The 19,885-nt window shown below is 35.4% G+C and overlaps 1 protein-coding gene across 3 annotated transcripts; it reads left to right on the top strand.

Annotated features, from left to right (window-relative positions):
- The first annotated feature begins 1,549 nt into the window (after nt 1-1,549).
- On the top strand, nt 1,550-10,516 carry LOC145164453 (disease resistance protein RPV1-like). 3 transcript variants are annotated; one of them, XR_013739827.1, is made up of 9 exons: nt 1,550-1,746; nt 4,481-5,147; nt 5,947-7,072; nt 7,165-7,488; nt 7,566-8,489; nt 8,575-9,205; nt 9,331-9,396; nt 9,915-10,231; nt 10,352-10,516. XR_013739827.1 is itself a non-coding variant. In XM_079083174.1 (8 exons), exons 2-7 carry the CDS (start codon nt 4,615-4,617, stop codon nt 9,393-9,395), a joined length of 3,603 nt encoding a protein of 1,200 aa, XP_078939300.1. In that variant the 5' UTR covers nt 1,550-1,746; nt 4,481-4,614; the 3' UTR covers nt 9,396; nt 9,512-9,770. The 3 variants fall into 3 exon arrangements, 1 of the variants encoding a protein (XP_078939300.1); XR_013739828.1 differs by lacking the exon at nt 1,550-1,746 and having other exon boundaries at nt 4,733-4,905; nt 4,986-5,147; XM_079083174.1 differs by lacking the exons at nt 9,915-10,231; nt 10,352-10,516 and adding an exon at nt 9,512-9,770.
- Nucleotides 10,517-19,885: the final 9,369 nt, after the last annotated feature.

Raw genomic sequence — 19,885 nt, forward strand, 5'->3', positions numbered from 1 at the left:
CTATGATACAATTGTTGTGATACTACACATGACGTCCTCCACCCCCGAACGTTTCCGCCGCTTCGGTTTGGGGGTGTGACAATCTCCATCTTCTTCTTCCTCACTGAACAGACCACCGTAGTCCCCCTCCCTTTTCTTCTCCGACCATACTGCCGTCGTCCCGCTCTTCTCCGACCAATATCTTTTCCGGCATAATCTACTTCGTGATTTAGGGTTTTTCGCTAAAAGGTTTAGAGAAGAAAGTGGAGAGGGAGGTATAGAATTAGATGTTAACGAGGTGGGTTGGAATTTATTTTAGCTTTTCTATTTTTTAATAAATACAAATAATTTATAAGTAAATTAAAAATAAAACAATAAGGGAAATATAGTAATTTTATATCCTACAAAGGATGAACCGTGCAAACTTAAGCTAACGATAGATGAATCATGTAATGTTTAACCAAACGAAGGACGATCCGAGTTAATTTTTGAAAATAGGGACTGAACGTGCAATTTAACACATGTACAAGAGACGATTCTTGTAATTTAATCAAACATTAAAAGACTATCATTCACACGGAGTCCCTTGTTGCTAACCATAATGAACACATCTAATATGGTTATGGGGTGTTAACATGCTTACTCTAGTCCATAGTTATATAATCCTAAGACACATTTTTTTACACATACAAACTATATATAAGTATTGATAATTTCGATACCAAGAATGAACTTTAAAACACCTAAATCTTTAATTTTTAAAATCTATTTTTACCTTATTTTTTTTATAGGACTTCTGGATTAATATGATTACAAAAACTACAACAAAATAATCATCTTCAAGTAATGTAGACAATGACTAATTATTTATACTTTGACTAAGGCCAAAGTTGATTAAGAAAGACCTTAATTTTTTGATGTTTCTTTAAGCCCTACAGAGATTTGAACAATTTACACGCTTTTGTATTTCATTTACCGGTTGTATAAAACTTGGGTGTTACATTAATACTATCACACAAATTGTATTATAGTCATTTTAATTGGTGGGGAACAAAAACTGCAACAATACCCATACTTAAGGAAAGACATTAAAGGAGGTGTTTGTTTTAGCTTATTAAGAACTTTTTTTTGAGCTTATTTTTTATAAACTCGTTTTTTCTGGGTTTTTTTTTTCACGAGCTCAACTTATTTTCTTAATCTAAGTCATAATAAGCTCATAAGTTGAAAAATAAATTTGAAAAAATGAGCGTTTGTTTTAGCTTATTAAGGGCATATTTTTCGAGCTTGTTTTTTATAAACTCGTTTTTTCTGTTTTTTTTCATGAGTTCGGCGTATTTTCTTAATGTAAGTCATAATAAGATCATAAGTTGAAAAATAAGTTTGAAAAAATGAGCTTATAAAAAATAAAAGTTCGAAAAATAAGCCCTTAATAAACTAAAACAAACACCCCCTAAATAAAAAATTTGCAGAAAATGAAATGTCTTGACAAGCACAAGGACCGTTTCTGTAACTTACTTTAGAAAATACGATATCATTATTTGTAAAAGATTAATTAAAAGAGGAAGTATCATAAAAGCCCCCCTCGCCATAGATAACAAGGTAAAACATTCTGTATCACCTCTCTCGCCATCTCCCTTTCTATCTCGTTGACTTGCCGTTTACCAGCGTTGGCTCTGTAGTTTTCACTCGTTGTCCTTCTCGGTCTCGTCGCCATTGGATCTTCTGCAATTCTCGCTGCTTCAGGCCTCGCCGTAGTTCTGTAGGCAGGTAACTGCGAAGTCACATTCTTACAAGTTACTTTCACATGTTGTTAGACAGTTATATCTTATTAATAATAAATGACATCATGATCATTTGTTTGTTCATCAACAGGGGATTGAAATTATGTTTTTTTCAGTTTAGTATTTTGGTTAGGATAGTACAGAGTCCCTCACGTACTTCATTAATTCCCCTATATCTTTCAATTCGCAAACTTGATTCTCTACATATGATTCTATTTGAACCAGAAGGGCGAGCTAAACACTCATAATGAAGAAGCTTTAATTTTCAGTTGTAATAATGGCAAATTGCCTGGTGATCTTTGAAACCGAATTGTAAGAAATCTAGGTTCTCATGGAGTACTTTTGGGTGTTATAGTCTATGAACCAAAATTAGGATTTTGCTATTGTAGAGTCTAGATCCGAAATCAATAAAGTAACGCCCATTTATTTGCAAATAAGCTGAATTAGGTTTTTGTTCTGCGCTACAAAATTGGTAAGGGATTTATTTGTAAATTTAACACCTACAACATTTGTCAGCAAAGCCTATGTCACTTGTCAATTAAGTCGCCTTTGTCACATAATCGAGCCTCCATTGACATGCTCATAATTGCAAGTAGAAGGGAAAATTCAGCCTAGATGAACACTCCTTGTTTTAATTGTGCTTTTTAGTTGTTTTACATGAACCAGGGATAATATCTACTTTCTGATGCGATTACTTTTGGCCACTATCTCGTTTGTGTGCTCTGATAGTCTTTTCATGTGTTGTTGTAACTAAATGTAGGGTTTGGTTAACCTGAAGTTGTAAGTAGGGTTTGTGCATTGATAGTCTTTTCTTGTGATATCTGTTAACCTCTGAAGTTTCATGTAGTATAGACTTTGTGATTAAAAGCTCAGAAGTTGTGTAATTTGTTACATTCAAATTCATATTATATGGATAGATAAATTCAAATTTGAAAAGATTGTTCTTGCTAATATCGGGGATCTATAAACACCCATGTCGAGAAACTTAGGGTGCGTTTGGTTGTAGAAAATTTTCCAGTTTTCTAGGAAAATTTTCCAAGAAAAACGGAACTTTTGAAAACGCGTTTGGTTCGTTCAGTTTTCCAAAATTTTCCAAGAAAATGAAAGTTTTCAGTTTTCCAAATTGTATGTAAATTAGAAAAGTGATTTTTACACTTTTCCAAATTTCTAAGATGGAAAATGAAAACTCCCCCGGTTTCAACCAAACGCGTTTTCTAAAATTTTCATTGAAATTTGAAAATGAAAACTCAACTCTATTTTCTGAAAACATTTTCTTAGAAAATGAAAACAATTTTCTACAGCCAAACGCACCCTTATTCTTTCTTATGTTTGGATCTTTTAATTGTTTGTTCATATCTAGTGAATGTTTGGAAATTGCCTATATATTCTGCAATTCCTTTCATATGATGTAGTAATCGATCTTTTAGTTGTTTCTAGAATGGTATTAGGGATTTATTTTAATTGAATACATTGGTTCGAGAATTTCTCGCACCGAACTGAACTGGAAAAACAGGTTAATCAATTTAATTAACCGAGTAATTAAGGGTGCGTTTAGTTGCGGAAAAATAGGCCGTTTTCCGGAAAAAATTTCCAAGAAAAATGAGAATTTTGAAAACGCGTTTAGTTCGTCTATTTTTCTAAATTTTTCACGGAAAATGAAAATTTTCCGTTTTCTAAAATTACAAAGAAGTTGGAAAATTTTGGAAAACTGATAATTATTGTTTTCCACAATTTTCTAATTCTAAATTTTTTCTAAAATATAAACACCCACTCCTACCCATATCCACCTGTACCTACCCTCACCTTAATACCCCCAAACCACCACACCCCTACCTACCTACACTTACTCCCAAACCCACCCTCACCCCTACAAACACACACACACCCACACCCACACAAACATACACACCCACACCCACACAAATGCACACACCAACCCCCACAAACACACACACACACACAACTACACCCACACCCCCACCCACCCCCACCCCACCCCCACAAACACACACACACACCCACACCCACACCGACCCACCTAACACCAATACCACAATCACCGACCTACCATCACCATCACCATCACCACTACCCCATCACCATCACCACCACCGCTGCCATCATCACCACTGCCACAATTGCCGCCGCCACCACCACCGCCTGTCATCACCACCACCACCGCCGCCGCCACCGCCACCGCCACCACCACCGTCGCCATCATCGACGCCACCACTGCCCCCTGCCGCTGCCCCCACCACCGCCACCATCCCCACGCTCACCCTACCACCGCTACCGTTTTCTAAAAATGAAAACCGATAGAAAAATACACATCTAAACACGTTTTCTAATTTTCTAAAACTGAAAATGAAAAATGAATAAGTTTTAACTAAACGCGTTTTCTAAATTTTCCAATGAAAACTGAAAACGGAAAACGAAAAATGAAAAGGGAAAACGGAAAACGGAAAATGAAAACTGTTTTTCCATAACTAAACGCAACCTAAGCAATTTTTAAACAATTCCCATCTCAATATTATGATGATTCTATATGCTGGTTATTTCTGAAGTTTATTGAATTCACATGGAAAAGTTTGCAGGTGCATATGTATTGTTATTTAAACACTTCAAGTTGTTATTATGTAGAATATATCATTGTTGAGGTTTAAGTTGTTTTGATGAGACTTAAGTTATATAAGTTAGTAATAATTTGATTTTTTTTGTAGCGTTTTTATGTATGGGATCTTGAGATTGAGGCGCAATTGAGGAAAGTGTTGGATTCAAAAGCTTCAGAACACAACACTTATTGATATACACAAAGTCGTGGGAAATGTGAAAGGTCGTCAACCCATAACTCATAATGGTTGTTCTCTCTGAATTTTCTGGAGGATCTTCATCTTCTTCATCAACTCATGATCATAGATATGATGTATTTTTAAATTTCAGAGGTGTTGACACTCGTAAGAGTTTCACTAATCACCTTTATAATGCCCTCATTCATGCCAATATCACCGCCTTCTTGGATGATGAAGAGATTGAAACAGGGGAAGATCTGAAACCGGAATTGGAGAGTGCTATTAGAAGGTCTAGGGCTTCTGTTGTCGTGTTGTCTGAAAATTATGCTATTTCCACCTGGTGTCTTGATGAACTGGTATTGATCCTTGAGCAACGTATGAAATCAAATCATGTTGTTATCCCCATCTTTTATCATATTGAGCCCACCCATGTCAGGAACCAAGAAAATAGCTTTGGAGATGCAATGGCTAAGCATAGACAAAAGATGGAAGCAGAGACAAATTCAAATAAAAGAAGTCAATGGTCTCAAAAGATAGAGCTTTGGAATAAAGCGCTTAGAGAAGTTGCTGATTTAAAAGGGAAGGATGCAAATGGAAGGTAACCACTTTCTTATCCATATTTCCATACTCCTTTAATATAGTTTAAATTAGTACACGAAAATTTAAGATTGTCTTTTCCTTATGCATTTCAACACGTCCTTCATACTCATCAAATAGGCATATTTTTTTGATGCATTTATTTTGGACAAATATATGCTTCGAATTCAATATGGTTTTTGCAATTAAGTGATCTCACAAATTAATTCATATAGGCCGGTTAAGCCATCCTCCTAATTTTAACACATTTGCTATGCGTTTATTATTTTATTAAAATTAGTTCATGTAGATAGAGCATTTTAATGATTTGGTATACTTTTAATTAATAAACCAAATTTTAAAAGTTGTAAGGCATGTACTATTTCTTATAGCATTCTACCTTCAAACTATATCAACTTTTAATATGATATTTTAATGCTTTTAGTTGTAAATATTGAATCTTAGCTTATAACTGTTCACTTACATTTTGTTTAGATTCATTCAAAACCGCATTGTGATTTAAGTTCGATGGTTTTGTAGAAACACAACGAACTATGGTGGTGCTTTGATGAATTCTTGTATTACATTAGTGGCTCTAGTCTTTTTATAGATGATAATTATGACCTTGCACATTAGATGCTTACATGGTTATTGGTTAGAAGTGCAACTACAAAAATAGTTACGATATGAGAAACATAATTATATAATAGCTTAATATGATACAATTTTGATTTGGATCATTGGAAAAAGTAATTCTTCAAAATGACATGTTAGTTGTTTTTATTATGAATTTTTTTTTTCTTACTAAAATCAAATTCTAGGCTAGAGGTGGAGTTCATTGATGAAATTGTCAAGGACATCTTCCGTAGATTGCACATATCCTCAAGGTTTCCACTGCCACGACTTATTGGGATGAAAGATTCCATTAAATTCATCATATCATGGTTGAAAGATGCATCATCACATATGCCAGATATACTTACTATTTTGGGTATGGGTGGGATTGGGAAGACGTCTTTAGCCAAATATGTCTATGTGCTACATTCTCATGAATTTGACAAAAGCAGCTTCATTGCAGATATCAGTAGGCGATGTGATGAAAAATATAATGGGATGATTGATGTACAAAACCAACTCTATGATGACATTTCCAAACCAAGTTTAGTTCAAGTTCGTGATGTTTCTATATACACCTCAATGATAGAGAGTGTAGTAGCCCGTAAAAAGGTGTTTCTAGTTCTTGATGATATTAGTAGTATCGATCAGCTAGATGCGTTACTTGGAAGCAAAGGTTTTCACCCAGGAAGCAAAATTCTAATAACAACAAAGGACGCATGGTTGACACAGAGTTGTTCACCATTCAAAACGAAGGTTAAACCCAATCATGCAGAGCACAAGCTTGAAGGCTTGTCTACTACTGAATCACAAAAACTTTTGTGTTTTCATGCATTCATGTGCAACGATCCCAGGCTTGGTTATGAAGAGGTGTCACAAAAAATTGTGAAATATTGTGAAGGACATCCGATGGCTCTTAAAGTTTTGGGTAGGTCTCTACATAATCGAGATGTAACTTATTGGGAGGGTTACATAGACAGACTGAAGAAAGAAAATGATTCCCCTATAAATAATGTCTTGAGAATGAGCTTTGACTCTTTTCCATCAGAAAATGATAAGGACTTATTTAAGTATATTGCTTGTACTTTTTTCGGAATGGATAGAGACGTTACTGTAACAATATTAGAGGCATGCGGTATAGAAACAAAAACTGGGATCACGAATCTCATTGACAAATGCCTTCTTAGTATCGGATGGAATAATGAATTGATGATGCATCAGTTAGTTCAAGAGATGGGAAGATTTTTGGTACGTGAAGAATCACTTTACAAACCATGGGAGCGAAGTCGATTATGGGGCCATGAGTCGTTTATGGTATTGGATCAAGAAAAGGTAAGGGGCTATGTGTAGTTGTTTAAAGCAGTTTGTATTTCTATATACATGTCTAACATTTTAAAATATTTTTGCATCCCCTTACTTCTTAGGGTACGAAAAATGTTCTAGGCCTTACCCTTGACATGAGAATGCTTGAGAAAAAGAAGTTAAATGGATCACTTGAGTTCAAAACAGATGCATTGAGTAAGATGGATAGGCTAATGCTTCTACAACTTAACTATGTTCAAATAACCGGCTCTTACAAGAATTTCCCAAAAGAATTAAGATGGTTGTGTATGCATGGGTTCCCTTTGAAATCTATACCTTCAGACTTACCAGCGGAGAATGTGGTTGCTCTTGACATGTCATATAGCAATATTGAATCATTTGAGATTTGTTATACATATCCACAACGACTTCATAAGAGGCTAAAGGTAACTTATCTCCATGTATTACTGTTCTGTGCCGATTTGACAAACTTCACTAATATTGCAGCTTATCTCAATTTCAGCAATTGATTGGATCGTGCACAAAAGAAAAAAGATTGTTTGGATCATTGAAGATTCTTAATTTAAGTTTCTGTGAACAGATTCGTAGTGTTCGTGGCTTCGATCACCTCCCTAATCTTGAGGGTTTAATACTCAAAGGCTGTATTGGATTACTTGAGGTTTGTGAATCAATTGAGCAATGTTTTGAACTTGTCCTCATTGATCTGAGCTACTGCAAGAAGCTTGAAAAACTTCCAAGAAGCTTAGGCATGTTGAAGAAAGTGAAAACACTATTGCTAAATGGTTGTTATATCGGTGAATCTCAAATCAAGATTAGAGATATGGATTCATCGGAAATGATGAAGGCTAACAATATTCGCATAAACACAATAACGTCTTCATCCACTGTTGTTGTCCAGGCTATGCCAAGTTATTCAAAGTTTTCTGTGATTTCTTTACCGAGATCTTTAGTAAGGTTGTCACTTGAGAATAATAATTTGTCCACTGAATCCTTTCCCATGGACTTCAGTTCCCTGTTTATGTTAAAGAAATTATATTTGGATGTAAATCCTATTGTTTCCCTGCCTAGTTGTGTGAAAACCCTTCCTAGGCTTGAGACACTTAGTTTGGGAGATTGTAAAATGCTGACAACGGTCGAGCATCTTCCACATACACTCACACATTTGAACCTTCATTTTGATTCTAATAAGCCTTTGCTACGAAAAGTTGTATTTGATCCACAAATGTCTCCACTCCAGTTCTCACTAGGACGGAGGATCGTGGCATTTTCATCATTTGAATTTGAAGGCATGGTGAAAATCCAACCAATGGCAGGGGTTGAGGAAAAGCTATTATGTAGTTTGGGTTGGACTAAGCTAGACTTTCTTAACGGAAAGCATGTGACAACTTCTTCTAGTTATGGAGAATCAGAGGAATCTGAAATCCAGGTTTGCTTTGGTTAACTATGCCTTTGTGTGGTTATCTATGTATATAATTATTATTGTGTTTAATAAAGGTGGTTGTATTTGTCAGATGTATTATGAATTTGGAATATTCAGCACAATTTATGAAGGCCAAGCGATGCCGAATTGGATTACAGATAGAACCACAGGGCTATCGATGTCATTTACCATCCCATCATCTCCTAGCCACCTCACTGGATTAAATTTTTGTTGTCAGTTGGCTTCTCCATTTCCTGATGAGAAGCTTGTATTAGTAGATTATGTTCTCCTTGATTTTCCGGTGATCAAACTTAGTAATATAACAAAGAATCTCACCTGGATATACGACCATTACATTGACAGTGTCTATGCAGGTGGAGATTGTGTAATATTGTTAAGCCATTGGATGTTTGGGGTGAATGAGATGGAATGTGGTGACCATGTTATTGTTACTGTGAAGTGGGCACCAGATGATATTGGTGATGCAGTTAGCAAAGAATGTGGGGTGAGTTTTGTGTATAATGATGAAAAGACTGATGAAGAAGGAGAAGATGTGTTGGGTTATTACAAGTCATGGAATCACATCATTGGTGGAGATCTCGCTGGATTCCAAACAACAACAGGAGAATACATCCTAAGCAAAGATCGCATTCTGTGGCCTAGCCTTGATATTGCTCTACTGAACTATTATTATCTGTGTGTAGAAGGCGCTCACTTTAAAGGTAGATATCATTCTTATGTAATACATTTTAGTTAGAGCTGATAATAATTTAGTGATAGCATTTTAATACATGTTTTCATTTTCTGCAATAATTTCAAAATCTTTAATCTTTTTCTTTTTCATTAGATATGATATTGTCCTTCAAAGCTTTGTCCCAAAGGAAGTCTGGCGTACCAGAGGATGGCCCCTAAGGTACTTTTATCCCATAAATCCTTTTCTCATTACAAGCACAAAAATCAACTCTCACGAGCTTATTTCTAATATGTTTTCACTTTTCACATAAATAAATAAATACATATATTTCCAGCTGGCAGTCAAGGCAATGCTTTTTCACTCAGCAGACTTACACTTTGACTCACATGACCTTTCCTCATCTCTAAGCAGTCTTCTTTCACGTTGTTTTATATTTTGTAATGGTAATGAAGGTGTTTTTAGTTTTGGTGTTTTCCTATCCCAGAGAGTTGGTTCTTCAAAACATGCATATTCAAAATATAAATAATACTAGGTTGTATATATTTTAGGGGAAATGACATTGTAGCACAACCAACTTTATGGACATTTTTTGCGCAGCGAATATGGTATATATGTAAACCTATTTAATTGGTAAATGATAAATTTATTGACCTATTGTGCAAAAAAAAAAATTACGACCGAATTGGGAAAAGCACATAGAGTTGACCTTTGACATGTTATTTCTCTTCCTGTTATAGATATTTGCTCCTAGGGATTTAGAAAGAAGAATTGTGGAAGTTGAGATGGAAATAGCAGTAGCAAAAAGTCGAGGTTTCCTCATAAACAGCCTGGTTTCTCTTCCAGATATATGAAGAGCTTCAAGACATTTGTTAAATTTCCGGTGAATACCCTTAATGAACATATAGACAAAACTTATGAATCTGTCCCTTTTTTCTCAACTTTTGAAACAAAAAATAGCATTGCTTGAAACAAGCAATGCTAACTTACAGAGAAGCAGCTTCAAGAACATCAAGTCAACTTTTAACATTTGACTAAACAAGCAACTGAGAAAAAGGTAAATAGTTTCTCATATTCTGTTTCAAAAAAATCCAGTTAGATTACCATAGAATGTCCTAATGAGAAAAAAGTGAAAGTACAATTCTTAATGTGGATTTTGTTTATGTTTAAACACCAGACGACGACCAAAATTCTTATTCTTCATCATTGAAGGACTGCTAATGATCTACTATGCGGAAGCAAGGGATTTTAATTTAGTTGAACATTGATGATTTTACTACATAAGTTTAATTCCGATGATTTGATTTCTTGAATCAGTTATAGTTTAAGCATATGGAACGACAATGTGAAATAATTTCTTCTATAGATTTCAATATAATAAAACAATACTTTATGCTTTATATAGTTTCTAAAAATGTAAATGCACTAAAGTCCCTATTTTTCAAAAAAAAAATCATTTTTTTTTTGCAATTTAAACATTGTGTTTCTGATTTTGTTGCAATGTTGACCATTTATCCGGTCTTCCGATTACCATTGCTGATGGGGCATGGGATATTGACATGGGATGTTGAAATGGTATGCTGACATGTTACTATTTGGTCATGTGGTGTTGTCTGGCATGATGACGTATCAAACTTGAAAAAATGGCACAAAAGACGTTAAATTTTCAAAAAAAAAAAATCAATTTGGACACTACTTTAAAAAAACAAAATCAGTTGTTCATACTAAGCCCCGTTTGATACGCATCTTTCCAGGTCTAAACATAAACATATCTTTCTGGCTGAATGGACCGGAAAGACGGTTTGATTTCTACAAAAAAATGATTATTTCCCGGTACGATATATGTCTTTCCCAGAAAGCCCCAAAATCATATCTTTCTGAGTGAATGGGTTAGAAAGACAATTATGCCCTAAACCCAGCCTATTTTTTTTCTTTCTTGAATTATTAATTTTTTTTAAAATTATTTTTTATTGAATTATTACTTTTTTAATGTATTTGTTTATATTAAGAAATATTATTTTTAATATATAATATCTATGTATTAATAAATATTATTTTATTGGATTATTAATTTCTTTTAAATAATTCTTTTTTTTAATTTCCTTTTTATGGATTAATTCGTTTTATTGGATTATTATATATTAATAAATATTACTTATAATATATCATATTTATATATTAATAAATATTACTTTATTGGATTATTAATTCCTTTTAGTTAATTTTTTTTAATTCATTTTTATTGGATTAATTTTTTTTTTGGATAATACCACCACCATCATGATTTATTTGAAAAAATCTCATTCATCCTACCACTATCGGACATAAACGTGTCAAGAATCACACGTTGGGTTATAAAAAAAGTCTAAAAAAACTAAAAGAATAACAATGTAACATGAACCGGAAAAACAATAAAGTACAAACAACCTGATCCACATTCTATTTAGATTTTAATTGATCGATGTTTAATTACTTTATATGACATTTTGTATTTGGATTTTTAAATGATTATTATGTAATTTTGATTTTGTATTATAATTTGTATGTTTTTATAATTATTCAGCAATTTCATCCATCACTATATAGAACATTAGGGTAATATGGTCATTTTCATCATTCATCACAGTCAGTCAGATGTACAATCAAACATCATGGTTTCCTTCCTACTCAGAAAACTTTCCCAGACAGCAACTATCAAACGGGACCTAAGGTTTTTTAAAAAAATCAGTCTTTTGGTTAGGCTTTAGAAACACAAAAACATGATTGTTTACTATGATTAAGTTGTTAGGAGTCCTTGCTATTGACTTTTACCATGTTTAATCACTAAAACAAGATGCTTGAAGTACCCTAGCAAGCTCCATATAAACCATGGACATAAGGTCTAAGAAACAAGCAAAAAAGAACAGGAAAGAAAGAGAGATGGTTCTTTATTCCATGCATGAGGCTGTTGCACGAGGGTTTAACAATAGAAATTAATAAGAATAAGGTTGGACACGTCATCATGTCACACCAGCAGCACCTAACCAAATAATGCCAAGTCATAGTCCCATGCCATATTAGAAGCGGCAACCGGGTGACGGGGTAAATGGTCAACAATGCAAAAAAAAATCATAAACATAGTGTTTAAATTGCAAAAAAAAGAGTGTCAAAATTGGAAAAAATGAAAACATAGTGTCTTTTGTAGAGTGAAGAATTTTAAGGAGAACATATATGGGGCTTCCTATATACTGCAATATAAGAACTTGTCACTGTCCTTCGAGATGCTTCGTGACAATTAGCACAATCAGATTTCCTTCGAGAGACTTCTGATGGTTAACCAATCCTTGACCATTTTCCTATGAGAGGCTTTGGTCATTAACTCTAACGTTAATCACACAGTTAACATAACAAGAGAGTAAGTGAAAACTCACTTCAACAATAAAAGAGAACAGAGCAATACTACGAGCAAGGGCTAATATGAACTCTCAACTCTATGAACAGCTATAATACATCAATAACCTCTAGTTAGTTCATATTCCAAGTATTACTTAATAATACTTAATTTTATACTTTTATTTTTACTTATAATCGTTATAACAATTGGTTCATAGACCCTTTTATCTTTGTCGTATGGTGATACATACCGGAGGTCTTGCTGTGTAATGCCCGTATTTCTAAGCTAGACATTAATATTGACATGATAATCTAGGTTAACCTTACTAACTCATTTTGGAAAAATGAAAAGGAATTATGTGAAAAATTATGTGTTTTATGCTTAATTATTAGGATTTAATTAATTAAGATTAAAAATGAGCGTCAAAAATAAATATTAGATAAAGCCGATATTTATTAAGAAAGTTGTAGTGGTCGTGACAAGGATTACGAATATATAAAGAATGCCAAAATCCGAGTTATAACGAAGAAGTTATGACCTGTCGAAGTTTCGCGACAAACCGGCACGGTGCCGAATGTCGTAAAAAGTGAGTTTTTGATAAACTGCTTTTTAGCCTTAGTGATCTAAACGAAACTCGTAGTATTCGTCAAACCGAGAAGTTCGATAAAAAGAACGCCCAAATCTGACTTCGTATGAGGAAGTTATGATTTTTCGAAGTTTCAGCTTAGCAGTAGACAGCTAAAAACTCGAATTTTAGATCGAGTGATTTTTAGCCAACACAACCTAAACGAGAATCGAAGGTCTCGTAAATAGTAGCACAACGGTAAAAAGTCTGACGAAAACGGACGTCGGATGAAGAAGTTATGAATTTTTAACGGATTTCCTGTCCCGGTGTGTTAAAAATAATAATATAAAAATTAAATCAAAATTAGCCGACGAAGTCTAAACGGAAGTTGTAGAGCGTAATTTTACCTACGCGTGCATATAAAGAGCGTCAAAAACGAAGCTCGTATGCGAAAGTTATGGATTTTAAAAGTTTTGGCGCGAAAAACGAGAAAAATCCCCAAAACCGAGAAATTTCGTTGAGTCACTTCGGACACGTCATCCCTCGCATGCGAGGCCTCCACGTGGCACCTCCTGATAGGACCGAGCTTCGCGTGTCGTCTCCTGATTGGACCAAGTCCGCGGTCCACTCGCATTCAGACAGGCTCGCATCGGACACCCCGGAGACACCCCCTTCGCATACGTGTCAGTCTTCTATTGGACCGAAGTCCGGTCCAATCCGAGCCTCCCATCTGCGAGCCTGCGGTCCGAAGTAAGCCAGAAACCTCGTCACCTGTCCGACGCGTGTCACCTTCGCACAGCTTCGGGTCCGAACCTTCGGACTATATATAGCATGCGAGGGCTTCCGAAGAAACCCCATTTTTCACCCCAAAATTTCCCCTTTTTCACATTTTAGCCCCGGAAACTTTCTCACGACCCCCGAAGGCCCCGGTATCACTTCTAAAGCCCGAAGCAAGCCCCGGAGCCCTGGAATTCTCGAGAATTCATCCTCTCTCCTGTCGAAACTCTGCCCGGTTTGAGCCGGTTTCTCGTTAAATAAACTCTTTACGGGAAACGAAACGCTGCCCGAATCACCGCTTATCAAAGTGAGTTCATACCCCTATAATTTATCTTTTCGGTTTCGAAGCCCGACCTATCGCAGAGCCCGGTTTCTCAATAAAACTCTCGGTTTTATTAGAAACGATCATTTTAGGAAACAAATTGCTGCCCGATTTTCATTAAATCGGGTGAGTGTGTAGTCACTTTCATCTTACACATAGATATGAATTATTTTATATAAAATACGTGCTATGTGTATATATGTTATTTGTTTATTCGAGATGGGTGTTGAATGAATGTTTTATACATGTTTAAAATGATTTAAAATGTATATATATTTTATCTTCGAATATGTTGGGTAAAACATGGGTAGATAAAGTATGAGGGATAGAAGTACAATATAGATGTACGTTGGTAGCTATGAATTTTGTACAGTATAGATGTACGTTGGTAGCTACGAATTTAGTATGTTGGCAGCTATGGACTTAGCGCCTGTTGTATAAATCTTGGTGACGATGTGACTTCGTGCCTATTAGATAAACCCTGGCGACTATGAGACGTAGTGCCTATTTTATAAACCCTGGCGACTATGTGACGTAGTGCCTGTTGTATAAACCTTGGCGACGATGTGACTTCGTGCCTATTTGACATAAATTGCTAAGGGAAAGCAATGTTGTCACCCCGGTGTTTACCTTATTTGACATAAATTGCTGAAGAAAGCAATGTTGTCACCTTATTGGTCGTTTTGTGTTAGGTTGTCTTATTTGACATAAATTGATGAGGAAAGCAGTGTTGTCACCATGTAGGTTGCCTTATTTGACATAATTGCTGAGGAACCCCCGAAGCAAAGTTGTCACCCCTAATGAAAATCCTTAGGCTAGGTCCCTTGTGATAGTTGTTTTAGGGACGTAAGGAGAGGATAACGGGAATGGGTAATTAGGGTTGTTTTTGGTTGATGAAACTTAATAAATTATTTGTTGATTGATAAACTTAAAGAGTTTATTATTTATTGTGGGTTGAAAACCCTATATGCTCACCAGGCTTCCAAGCCTGACCCACTCAGCTTTTTATATTACAGGTAGTGGACCCCGAGCATAGTCGGATGATGACGATGAGTGATTTTGGACTATAGCCCAGTAGTTGTAAATAACTGTGTAAGGCTTATAATGTCTTGTTTATGCTTTTGCTCTGTATCGGAACATGACATCCCGAGGTTTTGTAATGAAATAAAAATATATATTTCTTAAAGAAAGGTTTTGATAAATTTTTATCATGTTTGGCTTTGGGAACAAATTCCGCAACACTTATAATCAAATGATTACTCTGATTTTATTTTAAAAAGCATAAACGAAATCGGTCTTTTCTGGCCGTGAAATTGGGGATGTCACATGCTGAGGTATATAGTTGATAACCTAGGCGGCTGTCTTCATTCCTTCCGCCTAGAAACGACCATGGATATTTTTTTCGTGAATCATACTTCCACATACTTCCGCTAGATACATGTTTCTTCCGTTCCGAGACACCATTTTTTGTGGTGTGTTAGGGCATATTAGTTTTCGTGTTATTTTATGCTCCTTCAAATCAAGTACTCTGTGAATTCTTTTGTAAGATATTCACCGCCATTATTCTGAGCTTGCATACATTGTACTTGGTTTCCCTTTTTGCCTCGATTTTTAATTCGTTAAACATATTAAATGCTTCAGACTTCTCCTTCATGCAGTAGACCAAGACGAATCTAAAGAATCCATCTATGAATGTAAGCATATACTTCATTCCCTTGATAGAGGATTGTTTTATTGGTCCAAAAACGTCTGAATGTACGTACTCCAAAAGAACTGTGACTTGATAGTTTGACTTTTCATAAGGTAATTGATGAGCCTTACCGAATTCGCAGCCTCCACACACAATTCTTTTATTCACCTCCAGCCGGGGAGGACCATTTAAAAGTTTCTTCTTCATCATCATATCTATCTTATGGTAGCTAACATGGCTTAACCGCATATGCTAGAGATCAATGTTCTAGTTCTTCTTTGTTTTGTCAACATATGCAGTTTTAACGGACATTACATATATTGATTCTGATTTACGACCTTAAGAAACTGGTTTGGATGAGTTCTTAAAGTTTGTAAATAAGTTAACATCATCAGGTCTAAATAACATATAATGGCATGTTATGGTTAACTGTGATACATACAAAAAGTTTTTTTTTTCATACCTCGCACATGATAGACAAAGATACCTGGCACATGTTATTGTTAAATGTGATACATACAACCAGTTCTTTTGCAACAACCTTGCTACCTTCATACCTAACTGTGCGAGAGCAGCCTGAGTCCACGATACATTCCTCCAACGTGTGGAGAACGTTTATCTTGAGGATACCTATTGGCACTTCGTCTTTTGAGAAACTATTAGCTTAAATGTTTTGGGACTATTGATATTCCACAACTTATTTTAAAATTTTGACATTTGGATACTAAACATTTAAAAACTTGTTTTTAACAATATTTCATAAATAGCTAGGCAAAGGTTGTTTCATTCTATGAATCAAAATTAGGATTTTGCTAGTACAATCTAGATCAACACTCAATCAATTAATGTTTCATTTATTCTCAAATTGATGATGGATTTATTTGTAAATTTAACACGTATAATGTTGGTCAAAGCTATGTCACATATTTAGGCCCTCGTTATTTGTCACATAATTAGGCCCTAGTTAACATGCTTATAGTTGCATCCTTATCCCGAAGGTAACTAGTCTTGCATGTAAGGGAGACATTGTTCAGAGTAGCATCACTTAATCATTGAACACTTTTGGTCATACATTATCATTGTAGTCATTTACTACAGATTTTTAGGTTGAACAAACTCAAGTCATGCCCATCCTAGCATGAATGCAAAAAATCATGAAGACAAGTAATTTGTAAATCATTACATTAGTATTCAAAGCATAATCTTGGAAAATATTATTTCATGAATGAACACATAACTTCATACTATATTTCACATAGAAAGAAAGTGGGTAAACATTTAGTCATACTTCCTTTCATAAAATTCATCATATGTTATTAGAGAGACGTGAGACGTGTATTCAATAGTTATCCACCCCTGTGTTTCAGAGCAAGCAGTTAACAATAAATCCTCAACGTATTAACGTGTTTGAAAATATCCTGATCATAGACCTCATCTTTGTGTTACGACAAAATTGCAAAAATGGTCATTGTGGTTGGCAAAATTATGTGGATTTGGTCCAAAAAGTTTTGGTGGCGCACCATCTTTTTATTGTTTTTGGTCCCTATACACTTAAAATGACCTTAATTCCCCTTATATTTGTTTTTTTTTTTAATTTTTTGGTATTTATATAAATGTTTTTAATTAATTTAAAATGAGAAAAAGGCTGACCCACCTCTCTCTCTCTCTCTAGGTTTGTATTTGATGAAAACTCAAGAACACAAAACCCATCTCGATCGATTGGCACCGCCATCACCAGCGACTGCCGCTACCATTCGCCACCATTAACACCGACTGTCACGACTTTCTCTTTCATCATCTCTTTACAGCTTCCACCTCCCTCCGTATGTACCCTTCCCACTGCTGGATTCAACCTCTATACTTTTTAATGCCAAGAAAACAGCTCTCTCTCTCTCTCTCTCTCTCTCTCTCTCTCTCTCTCTCTCCAACGAAAAGCTTTGACCCACCAGAAGTCCTTCATCAGAACCACCAGCACCACAATCTTCTCCGGCCACTTCCGCCTTGTCAGAACACCACCTACACCTCCTTCCGTAGAAAAGCTCTAAAATCCATAATTGCGACTCGAATCTCGTTGGGGGTATCGTTCCTTACCACACCCATCCATTATTTGCCACACCATTTGTTCACTGCTTGCCTCAATCCATTTGCAACTACGTCTCTCCTTCTTAGATCTGAAACCCAGATATCGCCGGACCTAGAGTTTTCAGATCTCGTTGTGGCCGGAGGATTGAGATTTTTCTAATGCAGGTTTGAACATTTGATTGAATAAGGTTGTGCAGGTGTTGGAATGGAGCTTAATGAAATTAGGGCTCATAAGCCCCCGTCTCTTGTTTTAATCGGGATAAAGAGGGGACGAACAAAGCAGTCGAACGAGGCGATTTGAAAAGAACATGAGGGCTTGTTGTGTTCATTATGAGGAAGAAGGGAAACAAGGCAGAGGTCCTTCCGTCGAGAGGGCTGAAGCATTTCTTCGAGACCGGTGACCCTTCGTGGGTTTTTCTTCCTCGTCTTCGGTAGCGATTTGAGAGACGCAAAGCAGCTGAATCGCCGACCTTGGGTCGCTTGAAGAAAGAAGAACGGAGGCGGCATCCAACGATGAAACTCGAAGGGAAGGTTGACAGAAGAATGGTCCGGTGGAACAAGGTAAGCAGGTGGGGGTTCGGTGGAGTTTGCTCGACGAGAGGAGAAGAGAAGTGCGAGAGATGAGGCTATTGTCTTGGTGGCTCACCGACACACCACCACAGCCTATGGTTCATGGGAGAGAGAGAGGGAGAGAGAGAGAGAGAGGTTTATTTTGTTTTTGTTTTTCATTTTATTATAAGAATAAGAAAATAAATAAAAGAAATTATAATATAATTATTTAAGGGGCATATTAGTCATTTTAGGTGGGATGTGGACCAAAAACACAAGAAAATACAAGAGTAAATTACACGAATGGTCCCTATGGTTTGGGGTAATTTGCGCGCTTGGTCCTTAACTTATTTTTTTTAACTCGGAAGGTCTCTATTGTTTCTTTTTGTTACACGTTTGGTCTCTACTGTTTCTTTTTGTTACACGTTTGGTCCCTGTCTTACCTAAAAAGACTATTATTTAAATAGAGAAAAATGATGTGGTAGGTAAGGTAAGGTAAGGTAAGGTAAGGGGATGGAGTTTGGGGTGTGTTTATTTAAATAAATTAAAAAATCAAGGGAAAAATAGTCTTTTTAGATAAGACAGGGACCAAACATGTAACAAAAAGAAACAGTAGGGACCTTCCGAGTTAAAAAAATAAGTTAGGGACCAAGCGCAAATTACCCCAAACCATAGGGACCATTCGTGTAATTTACTCAAAATACAATCATAGGGACCAAAACCACACAAGGTATCTAAAATTGGACCAGTGATGCACCAACATTTCATTTTGGACCAAAACTATAGAATTTTGCCAACCACAGGATATTTTTGCAATTTTGTCTTGTATTACCAATTTCTCCTATGAGATCAAACATACATAATAAATATGTGGTCTAAAAGTTTCGTACCTACCCATGTTTAACCAAGAATCTGGACGTATAGGTGAAACCTATCTCAATACCAGAGGTAAATGCAGGTATCAAATAAATAAATCGTTATTCCTAATTAGTCATGCTGTGATATAATTTTAGTTAAATATGGCCTCTTTTATTACTACAACTTAAAGTATTACTTACATGTGATTTTCTATTTATAAAATACACCTATATGGTTCAAATTCATCTACGAGTCCGTATGATTTTAGCAATCCTTTTTCATCATAATAATATATTTATCTTGAATTTATTAAACAACTCTATATCTAAAATAGATACACTACGTCTGATAAGTTAAATTATTTTCAGATCCAATTTAGTCCACCAATAAAGCTTTGCCTCAATTATAGTTTTTTGCATATATTATAGGTAATTACCAGTACATCTAATTATCTAAACCCATTTGTTAAAGCCCATAATGAATAAATGATTTTAA

The sequence above is a fragment of the Lactuca virosa genome, chromosome 1, assembly GCF_052849685.1.
Source record: "Lactuca virosa cultivar CGN04683 chromosome 1, Lactuca_virosa_CGN04683_v6, whole genome shotgun sequence".
NCBI lineage: Eukaryota > Viridiplantae > Streptophyta > Magnoliopsida > Asterales > Asteraceae > Lactuca > Lactuca virosa.

Coding starts and splice junctions, on each gene's coding strand:
- LOC145164453 (XM_079083174.1), top strand. CDS start 4,615: ATGGTTGTTCTCTCTGAATTTTCTGGAGGATCTTCATCTTCTTCATCA. Junction 5,148..5,946: donor GGGAAGGATGCAAATGGAAG/GTAACCACTTTC, acceptor ATCAAATTCTAG/GCTAGAGGTGGAGTTCATTG. Junction 7,489..7,565: donor GACTTCATAAGAGGCTAAAG/GTAACTTATCTC, acceptor TCTCAATTTCAG/CAATTGATTGGATCGTGCAC.